This window comes from Rhea pennata, chromosome 20 (genome assembly GCF_028389875.1).
Source record: "Rhea pennata isolate bPtePen1 chromosome 20, bPtePen1.pri, whole genome shotgun sequence".
In the NCBI taxonomy this organism is placed as follows: domain Eukaryota; kingdom Metazoa; phylum Chordata; class Aves; order Rheiformes; family Rheidae; genus Rhea; species Rhea pennata.
This window is the reverse complement of record NC_084682.1, coordinates 4,379,953-4,390,465: the sequence shown is the minus strand read 5'-3', so window position 1 is coordinate 4,390,465 and position 10,513 is coordinate 4,379,953. Positions and strand designations below refer to the sequence as shown.

The 10,513-nt window shown below is 58.2% G+C and overlaps 1 protein-coding gene across 2 annotated transcripts; it reads left to right on the top strand.

Annotated features, from left to right (window-relative positions):
- The first annotated feature begins 584 nt into the window (after window positions 1-584).
- Window positions 585-10,473, top strand: NLE1 (notchless homolog 1). Of its 2 annotated transcripts, XM_062592636.1 has the most exons (13): window positions 585-610; window positions 1,310-1,453; window positions 1,551-1,768; window positions 1,872-1,951; window positions 2,243-2,319; window positions 3,585-3,682; window positions 4,845-5,037; window positions 5,530-5,665; window positions 6,068-6,114; window positions 6,265-6,467; window positions 7,069-7,228; window positions 7,321-7,391; window positions 7,896-10,473. In XM_062592636.1, the coding sequence occupies exons 1-13, from the start codon at window positions 602-604 to the stop codon at window positions 7,906-7,908; spliced, it is 1,449 nt and encodes a 482-aa protein (XP_062448620.1). In that variant the 5' UTR covers window positions 585-601; the 3' UTR covers window positions 7,909-10,473. The 2 variants fall into 2 exon arrangements, with proteins under 2 accessions (XP_062448620.1, XP_062448621.1); XM_062592637.1 differs by lacking the exons at window positions 585-610; window positions 1,310-1,453; window positions 1,551-1,768; ... (1 more) ...; window positions 2,243-2,319; window positions 3,585-3,682 and adding an exon at window positions 4,652-4,732.
- Window positions 10,474-10,513: the final 40 nt, after the last annotated feature.

The following is a 10,513-nucleotide window of genomic DNA, read 5'->3' as shown; positions in this document are numbered from 1 at the left end:
CCCCTGAAACAGCTGTCTGATAGATTTGCCTAGATTTCCTAGAATCGTGATCCTAGTGGAAGGGAAGGTCAGCGGCGCCGAGCTCAGCTCTGCGCTGGAGCGGTGGTGGTGGCGCCCGGGAGGGTGGTACGCCACGGGTGGGTGCTGCCTCCCACCCGCCACCCGGGCACGTCCTCCGCAGGAAGGAGCTCCTCTGCGCTCGGGGAGGAGGAGGGAGGCTGCGACGGGCGATGCTGAACTTGCTGCTTGGTGCGTTATATCTTCATAGCGGGCTCGAGGCTTCGAGCACAGACCGTGCTGGCGGGGAGAAGGGCTTGGCGTGGCATTCCTCTAAACTGGAGCGGGGCAGACTATCCCTTTGGCGTCTGTTGGCCTCTTCCTCGAGTGCTGCGGCCGCGGGAAGAGTCTCCTCCCTGGACTTACAGCCGAAAATCCGCGGGTGCGGGGCGAAACTCGCCGACAGCAGCCTCGAACCTGCGGCGCTCGGCGCGACTCGCCACCGCCGGCCGCCAGGGGGCAGCAGCGCGGCGGCGGCGCCTCCCCCCCCCCCCCCCCCCCCCCGGGAGGCGCCGCTTCCGGCCCACGTGGGCCGCGCCCGCACATGGCCGCGGTGAGCGGGGCCGGGGCCGGGGGTCTGCCCGCTTCGCTGTGGGGTGCCTGCCCCCCATATGGGGGTCCCTGCCTGCTTCCCTACGGGGTGCCTGCCCCCCATATTGGGGTCCCCCCCCGCTCCCCCATAGGGTCCCTCTCCTCCCATATAGGGGTCTCTGCCTGCTTCCCTATGGGGTCCCTCCCCCCCACATTGGGGTCCCTCCCCTCCCATATAGGGGCCCCTGCCTGCTTCCCTATGGGGTGCCTGCCCCCCCATATTGGGGTCACTGCCTGCTCCCCCATAGGGTCCCTCCCCTCCCCCATATCGGGGTCCCTGCCTGCTTCCCTAGGGGGTCCCCCCAACATTGGGGCCCCTGCCCGCTCCCCCATAGGGTTCCCCCCCCACATGGGGGTCCCTGCTTGCTTCCCTCCATAGTGGCTCCTCCTGCCTCCCCATGGGTCCCTGTGCCTGGGGTTTGCCCCCCCCCCGACATCGCCCTGCCCGGGGCAAGTCCTGCTCCTGCTCTCCCCAAGCTGGGGGTCCAGGCTGCCCCGGGCGCTGCTGGCCCCAGAGGGGGTGCTTGGGGCTGGGGGACCCTTTTGCCCCCCCTTCCCACTTTGGGGGTCCCCAGGCTGGGGCTGGGGTGCTGCCAGCCCCTTCTGCACCCCCCCAAAGCAGTGGGGACCCTGCGGGTGTCCTGAGCCCCTTGTCCTGCAGATCATGTCGCTGAGCGAGGACGTGGAGCGGCTCCTGATCCAGTTCAGGGACGAGGCCGGGGAGCCCCTGGGCTCCCCCTTCGACGTCCCCATCGGCATCACCCCGGAGAAGCTGCAGCTGGTCTGCAACGCCCTCCTGCAGCAGGTGAGGGCCCTCGGGCCGCCCCCCGCCGCGGGCCCGGCCAGCGCCGCGGCAGCAGCCCCGAGATCCCCGCGCTGGGCTCCTGCCGCCTCTCCCGCAGGATGAGCCGGTGCCTTTGGCCTTCTACGTCCACGATGCCGAGATCGTCGCGTCGCTGGAGAAGACCTTGGCGGGGCAGGCCCTGGAGACCGAGAAGGTGCTCGACATCATCTACCAGCCGCAGGCGGTGTTCAGGGTGCGGGCGGTGACGCGCTGCACCAGCTCCCTGGAGGGGCACACCGAGGCCGTCATCTCCGTGGCCTTCAGCCCCACGGGAAAGTAAGAGGGTCTGGCTGGGGGCGGGGGGCACGGTGGGCGCCAGCGGCAGCCGCGGCCCCGTCTGAAGGCACCGCGCTGAGCCAGGCCCCTTCTCCCTGTCCAGGTACCTGGCGAGTGGCTCCGGAGACACCACCGTCCGCTTCTGGGACCTCAGCACGGAGACGCCGCAGTTCACGGCCAAAGGTGGGTGCGGGGTGTCCCCGGGGGGGCAGCTCCTGCCCCACTGCCTGCTTGGGGGGGTGGGGTGAACAGATCAAAACCTTGGGTGCCGGGTGAGCCGTGAGGACTGGGAGCACGGCTGGGGGAGAGGAGCAGCTCTGTCTCACCAGCGAAGCAGAGAAGCAGGGGCTGGCCAGGAGGAGCGTGGTGGTTTCCTCCCTCCTGGGTCCTGCTGAAGGGTTGCGACGTACCCGGGGTGCCGGGGACAGGCGGACGCAGCTCTCGCCTCACGCCTGCTCGTACTCTCTCCGCCAGGCCACCGGCACTGGGTGCTCAGCATCGCCTGGTCGCCTGACGGCAAGAAGCTGGCGTCGGGCTGCAAGAACGGCCAGGTACGTGTCGGCCCCACCTTCCCTTGCCGCGGGGCCAAACCTGCTGGCGCGGCTTTCTGGCAGCCGGGGTGGGAGGATGCGCCCCGCTGTTCAGAGCAGGATCTCCTGCGGCCCCGAGCAGCCGCGCGCGCACGGCCGTGTCGCGGTGGTCGCGAGTGGCCTTTCGCGGAGCGGCGCTTTCGAGCCCATCGGGGAGGCAGCCGCGCCGGGGAGGACCCTGCCTTTGCCACGCGGCCTTTGAAGCAGCCTCTCGAAGGGCCTCGTGCCGGTGCTGAGCCTCGCCGTCTCGCTGCGGCCGCTTTTCCCTCTGCACGGGAGAGAGTGCAGGCTTTGGCCATGGTCCCTGGCAGACGGGCTCGTCGCGAGGGAGGGGTCTGGAGCGAGGAAGGGCCAAGCCGGGGCCGCTGCTCGCGTGACCCAGGCGTGCAGCCTCTTCCCCGGCGCGGGCAGGGCTGGGGCTCCCGCGCGGAGGCGGCCCAAGTGCCCGGCGCGCGGGCCGGCGCGCGGGCCGTGTCCCGGCTGCCGGGCGAGCTGCGTGTGCCCGGAGCACGTACGGAAACGCCCGCGGCGGCGGGAGCGCTCGCGGGCGGTTGAAAGAGAGGCAGCGCCTCGCTGAGCTGCGGTGGGTGCTCCGACCTCCGAGCGGGCTGCCGGGCTGCGGGCGCTCTGCCCTGCGCTCGGTCCCTGCGGAGCCGCTGTGATACAAGGCCCCGGCGTGGCTCCGGCCCGCTCTGGTGGCGTTCGGCTTTAAGCTGGGGTGCTGCTCGTCCTCCGCTTCCCGGGTTCTCTGGCAGCAGATGCCTGATGCCTTGGCCCTTTGGATGAACGTTTATACAGAGGGAGAAAAAACATCAGAAAACCAGCACGTGTCCCACCCGCAGAACCCGACAATAAGGAGCATTTAGCGCGCTCTGGCTTTTGTCACGCTCTGCAGACGTTCCCAAGCTCTGGCACGAGGTGTCCGAGGCTCGGGCTGGCTTTTTGGAGACCTGGGTCAGTTTTGAGACGAGACGGATATTTTTGTCACAGCAGCATCTTAGGCAGAGCGGAAGGCGGTCCGGTCTCGTGCTTTTGAGATGTCAGCTGATTGCTGCAGGGACCTGGAAAGGAATCCAGCCCTCCCTGTCTCATCCCTGCTTCTGCCAATTTAAACGCTGGCACCGTGGGGCTGGGGACACCTCTCCTTTCTAAATTGAGCTTGACTGTCCCTGGGATTCAAGCGACGAGCGGCCTGACGTGACCCCCTCGCTTCCTCTCTTGGTCAGATCTTTCTCTGGGATCCAGCCACGGGGAATCAGATCGGCCGAGTGCTCACCGGCCACTCCAAATGGATCACGTGGCTGTGCTGGGAACCGCTCCACATGTAAGTGACGGCCCAGCCTACGATTCCCTCTTTGCTTTTAAGGAAAAGACCAGCTCGGCGTTAAGGGCGCTGGTGCTGCGGGCCTCTCCCATGTTACGGCGCGCGTGCAGAGGGAGGACAGCCGCCAAGAGGGCCAGGAGAAATGCACCTAGCTCAGGCACTGCAGTCCCAGCTTCTCCCCACAGTCGTGGTTGTGCTTGGGAACTCGCTGTTGGTCCGTGCCTCAGTTTCCCTCTCTGTCTGTAAAGGAATACCTGCCTATGGAAAATGGTTAATGTTTGCGCAGAGCTGGACAAATGTTAGCCGCGCTCCTCCCCGGCGCTGAGCTGGGAGCAGGAAAGCCTGTCCGCGTGGTGCCGGAGCTCGGCCCCTGCCAAACGCTCCCCCTCCGGCCTCCTGCATCCTGGTTGCCTCTGTCATCTGTTTTATTTATCATGAGGGCTGATTAACGATGCAATCTCCTTATCCCTTTGATCAGCTAAAGCTCTGCCTGGGAGAGGTGGGCGGAAGGGGAAAGTTGTAGCTAATAATCCAGGACGTTGCAGAAATAAGGAAGGGCCCCTTCGGAGCAGAGCCTGCAAATTGAATTCCCCAGTAGGAGACTCCAGCTATTGCAAGCAGTTAACTTGGTTAGCAAAAGCTGATTACAAGGGAGGATCAGGAAGTGGAGAGGAGGGAGATGCCCCTGCCAGTGCTCACTGCGGTGTCGCCAGCCAGCTGCACGCCCTGCTTGGCCCCTGCACAAAGCAGGAGCCGTGTCCTTCCTCGCCCCGGCACTGCTCGCGCGCTGGCAGCGTGGCGGGTCGTGGTGCCAGGCGTTAATGAGCCTCCTGGCTGGCCTGGCGCCGCTCTGAGCCGCTCGGCTTTGCTTTTCTTCTGAGGATGGTTTTGTCTCCACCATGTTATTCCTTGCTGTCACCTGCCTGCGACCAGCTGAGGGGAGACACAAGCTGGTGCAGCGGGAACCTCACTCCTGGGAGCAGCGACGCTGCAGGGCAGTGGATCTCCGTGACCCTGCCAGGCCTCTCTGATCTTAAGCCAAAAGAGCAGGTTGTCTTGTATTGACTTCTGGACCCTTAAATCCTCGGGGGCTGGCGTGGGGAAGATCTCGTGGAGGAGCTGTGCATGGCCTGTGACCGCGTGTGGTCTTCTCTCCACCCAGAAGCCCTGAGTGCCGCTACCTGGCGAGTGCCTCCAAGGACGGCAGCATCCGCATCTGGGACACGCTCATGGGCAGATGTGACAAAATCCTCACAGGCCACACACAGTCGGTGACGTGCGTGAAGTGGGGGGGAGACGGCCTGCTCTACTCCTCCTCCCAGGACAGAACCATCAAAGTCTGGAGGAGCCAGGACGTGAGTGAGATGGATGAGCAGGCAACCCTGGGGCTGCCGGCGGAGGGGGCTGCTCACGCTGCCCTGGGGCAGCTGCGTTTTCTCTCCCTGTCCACTTACCCCAGCACAGATCATGCCCTAGAAAATATAGCTGCAGCCTGGGTGCTATATCCTCTAACCCCCTTGGAGCCTCTTGTTAAACACCATTTGAAGGGAGTAGCTGTTGTGGAAGCAAATGTTTTCATCCCTAAAAGCATAAAGTAGACTTAAAAGCTGGAAATACCCTTGGAGTCACCTGTGCTGGTGGATGGCTTGCAGGGCTTTACTGGAAACCTGTCCCAGTGGTTCAGCAGTGTCACCTCTTCCCAGCCAGCATGACTGCAGTCCTGCTGCTCAGCTAAGAGGGCTTGGAAAGTTTTGGGGTGGTCCCACTAGCACGATGGGTTTGGCAGGTCCCGTGCAGTCTGGCTCTGCCATATCCATCCCTCTCTAAGTGGGTGGTTTGGTTTCCAGGGGGTCCTCTGCCGCACACTGCAGGGCCACGCTCACTGGGTGAACACCATGGCTCTTAGCACCGACTATGTTCTCCGCACCGGGGCCTTCGAACCCGCCGAAGCCTCCATCAACCCACAGGACGTGAGCGGCTCCCGTGAGTGCACTACCCGCATTGTAGGCGGGGGAGGCAATGGGAAGGACAAGAGCTTTGGGGTGCAGTGAGGAGACCTGGTGACTCCCCTTAGCATTGCCAGGAGCCAAAACCATCCTGACAGCTGGAAGCAGCCCCTGGGCCAGTGTTGGCCATGCTGACAGCCACAGTCCTCCCTGCCCATGCACAGAGTCCTGCAGTGCAGGGGTTGAGAAGGCCACCTGTGCTCAAGGGCTTTTGCCACTGGTGTGGCCTTCAGCAAAGGGGAAGAGAGTGAGCAATCACAAATACATCTACTTGGTCCACAGACCCTGGAGTAGAGGTGGCATCATGGTATTGTAAAGTTTCCTTTCACCTAAGGATTTCAAATGGTTCCTCTTCCCCCTATTCCTTTCCCTCTTCCAGTGGCAGAACTGAAGGAAAAAGCACAGCAGAGGTATGACCAAGTCAGGGTAAGTCCGCACAGGGAACTTTGCATTTTATTTTACTGATGGAAGCACTAAATGTGTGCAGTTGGCTGTTGACCCCAACACTGGGTATGCTTATAAGAGCTCTCCAAGCCTGGCTTGTACAAGACTTAAGCTCTTTCATCCCTTTCTCAGGGCCAGGGGCCAGAAAGGCTCGTCTCGGGGTCAGATGATTTCACGTTGTTTCTCTGGAGGCCAGCAGAAGACAAGAAGCCGCTGGAGAGAATGACAGGCCACCAGGCGTTGATCAACCAAGTCCTCTTCTCACCAGACACTCGCATAATAGCCAGTGCTTCCTTTGACAAGTCCATAAAGCTCTGGGATGGTAGGACAGGAAAGTGAGTTTTTTTGTCCTGTTACAGATGGGTACTGTAGACTGACCCAGTTTAAACAGTGCCTGTGCAAGACAACACGTTGTTTTGGATGATGCACGTTCTTTCTTGCAGTTGCAAGGAGTGCTGTTGGTGTTTAGATGCCTCTGTAATCCAGGCTTTAACCTCCTACGGGAGTATCACCGAGCTCTCTGGAGCAGCAGTCCTTCCTTCGTTCTGCAGCTGTAATTAGTAATCAGTGATTTAGTGGCTTTTCTAAATCCTGCAGGAGTCCAGGCATGTGTTTGCTCATGTAGAGAAAGGAAGGAAGAATCTGTACTGTAAGGCTGCAGTGTTGCCTGATTGATAAGGGTTTCTCAGTGGGGGGGGTTGATGTGAAGGTCTTGTCTTGAAGGCTGTGAGCTCATCTCAGAGGGTTTCTAGACAGACAGAATCATCAGCAGTTGATTGCCTACAAAGCATGCATGCTGGCTCGGGGTGTGCCGGGCATCCCATAACCTTGTTTGCTAGGAGCCAGAGAAGAAACATGAAGGCAGGGCAAGGACAGGTTGGAAGACACCCAGCTGCCTGTTCATGTAGCAGCTTCTTGATGCCTCCCTCACTCCAGGTACCTCACATCGCTGAGAGGGCATGTCTCAGCGGTGTATCAAATCGCTTGGTCAGCAGACAGCCGTTTGCTGGTGAGTGGGAGCAGTGACAGCACGCTGAAGGTCTGGGACGCCAAGACAAAGAAACTGGCCATTGATCTCCCCGGCCATGCAGACGAGGTGAGACGTCCGGGCGAGCTGAGCTGCTTAAGAGAGGCAGGAGTGACTCTTCCTGTGACAGCAGAACTAACTGGGTCTTCCTCTAATACTAGGTGTTTGCAACAGACTGGAGCCCGGATGGACAGAGGGTAGCAAGTGGAGGGAAAGATAAGTGTTTACGGATGTGAGTATCCCATGGTCTGTCCCTGGAAAAGTGGGATGTCGCAACATGTGTGTCCTTCAAAGCCTCAGTTTTCTTGTGGAGGCCTTGACCGTAAGGGCATGATCTGTCCTTGCGGAGAGCTCGATGCTGGGCCAAATTGCACCCTGGAGGCCTCCCTCAGTGCAGGAACCGTTGCTGTCCCCTGGTAGATGATTAGAAAGCTGAGTCCCTCCAACTGCGCAGCCAGTGGTACGGTTGGGCTCTGCTGTTTGGCCCTCTTGCACTGGGCTGGAGAGGGGAAGAACAGTCGTGCAGCAGGTCAGACCTTCCTTTCTCGCCTTGCTCTGCCTCCCCTCCCGGTCATGCAGATAGACAGACAGCCACAGGCTCATGGGAATTTAGTTAGGGCTGACCAAGGGGCCTGGTCCTGCAGCTCCCACTGTGCTGCTCCCCCATGGTGTGTGCTGGGCTGCGTGGCAGTGCTGGCGCTGGACCGTGGGGACTCATGACTCTTTCTGTTCACAGATGGCGTAGGTAGGAGCAGTGACCAGAAGCCACCAGTCTTCAACTGGCCCAGCCTTCGGCTCCATCCGTCTGGGGAGATCTGGGAGGCGATGGATAACAAAGGCCATCCTGACCACGTCTCCTTGGACCCATCAGCTGCTCTCCCCTCATGGATTCTTTCCTTATATTTATTTAAGGAATTTTTAATTCCAGTTTTTACGAAGAGCTGTGCTTTGCAGGATGATTTCCTCTGAATGTTACAGCAGGGATATCTCATCTGCCTCCATCTCAAGCTGCTTTTTATTGAAATTTCTGCCTTGCCGTAGCCTGCCTCCTTTAAAGGGAAAAGCAGAGGGTGGGGGCGGCTCATGCTTTTTGCCTTAGGAATGATCCTGCAGGGAGGAAGGCTTTTGTGGGAGCAGAAAGGGATATCCTTGTGTGACCTTCAGAGGGGAGAGAGGAAGGGGAAAACACAGAACATCGTAGCATTGCAGACTGCCACCCAGCTGCGTGCCTGCGGCGAAGAGCTGCTGAGAAGAAGGCCTGGGGACTTCTCGTTACTCCAGCAGTATTTTGCCTTTACACTCATCCCGTTCGTTACAGGCTGTGCTGAGGGGCATTTCAGTCAGTTGGTGATCCTCCACATCCACGGGGACGAAAGAGCCCTGCTTTGTTCATGCACTCAGGGCTGGGGGCAACAGGCATGGACTTTGTACTGCCAGAGCTGCACTGGGTTTTCAGGTCTCAGTGCTTTTTGGAGCTGGGGAAATGACAGCGTTTGTGTCTCTGCGCAGGGACTCTCCATTTCCCTTCCATCGGGGAAAGGAAGGAAGGGAGGGATGGGAAGTGGGAAGGATGGAGCAGGTGTTTTGGGTGTTGTGTGTCCCCTGGCCTGGGTTTGTGTCAACAGCAAGGCTGGGGCTGCCTCTAAGATCCCATCGTGGCAAATAGCAAAACTTCATTGCTCGTGGTTAAAACAGTGCTTTTAATATTTGTAAGCTTGCTGTAAGCCCTGTTTATTATTTTATTTTATTTAGTCAATACAAGCTTCCAACAGTCATGAAGCAATAGACTAGGGTTTAGTGTTTACTTCCAGGACAGTTAGAAAGCAGTGGAAATTTAAATGTGATTAATAAGGAATATAGATTTTATTCTCAGGTTTAGTTGCAGCAAGTTAACATGAGGGCCAAAACATTCTCCATAGCCGTCATACTGTGGTTGATGCTCTGTGGTTAATTCAACTCAAACCGGGTGTTTAGTTCTTGGATGTTTCCTAGCTGCAAAAGATAACATTTTAGGACTTTGTTCCTGCTAGCAGGATTGCTCTGGAGCATGAAGAGGGGATGTTGCAGTAATGATGTTAATGGCTCTTTGCTTTTCTGCTCTTCAAAGTCATGTGAGCAAAAGACTGGAACAAAGGGTTACGTCTTTGATGTGACTGAGAACACAAATTATTGTCCCTTCTGTTGCTATTAGTGTCTTTTTCCACCAGCTGGGTCAGCTGGCTCTATCTTTGTGAGATCTTTTGGGAAGAACTCCATATCCTGTAGCTGCTTTTTTGTTCAGGTGGGTTTTGGGGACTGTGAAGGCCATGTTGTGCCCATTTGCATAAACTTCGCATAAACAAAAGCTTGTGGCGGAGAGCGGTTTAAAGCTGTAGCTGGTACCTGTGCCCCTCAGGCGGCCGTGCTCTTGGCAGGGAGCGGCATGCTGGCAACTGGCTTTTTCCACTGGGAGAGGGGCTGGTCTCCGTTTCGTCTCCCGAAGGGCCGCCCAGGTTGCCATGCCCCGTTAGCCTGCAGCACGTTTCATCGTAGGGACGGCCAGACTGCAGAGCCAGAGGGAGCGAGCCTGTTTGCAGGGGCTGCTTTGGCTCCTGCAAACGTGGGTGCGCGCGTACGTGCAGAACATTTGCTTCTCCACTGATTTCCAAAGCAAAGCAGCTGCCATGCCCCGGCCGTGCTCCTCACCTAGGTAAGCTGTTATGGTCCCTTCAGACTCTGCTTCTGTAGAACTTGGGAATGAATAGAAACTGATTAAAACTCAACTTCCTGAGACTGGACCACAAAGCTTTTCCAAAGCAAAATGCAAATTCTTGAACAAACAGATGGCCAGGAAGTAAGTTTGCACCAAAACAAGCTGTCCCGGCCTTATTCTTTCCTTGACCTGATAGTGGGCAGATTTTTGAGCCCCACTATGTGATGACTTTGCGCATAGACCAAATTGTATTTTCCTATCTAAGCAGCTGCTACTATTTTTATCATTCATACAGTACCAGCCTTCATGCATATGAAGTTCTGGCTCCTTTCCATCTGTATTCCTCAGCAATCCCCTGCCACTCCTCCCAGCCGTACTTGGATGCATGCAGCGCTGCCTGGGCCTCATTCTGCAGTCTGCTCGCTGCTCTGGGGCGCTGGGAGACCGCTGCTGTGTTTCACTTTGGAGGTGGCTGCCTTTTTAGCAGGAAGCAAAAATTAGCACTTGATCTCCCTTGCTCTCCTAGTGACGTGAACTTTAATTAGTTAATAGAATTGCATCTGCAGCTCTGGATGGAAGGTTTTATTAATGTGCGAGGCATTACTACTTTTTATTAAAATACAAATCTAGACAGTAAGCTTGAGTATTCAGTTTGCCTGGTA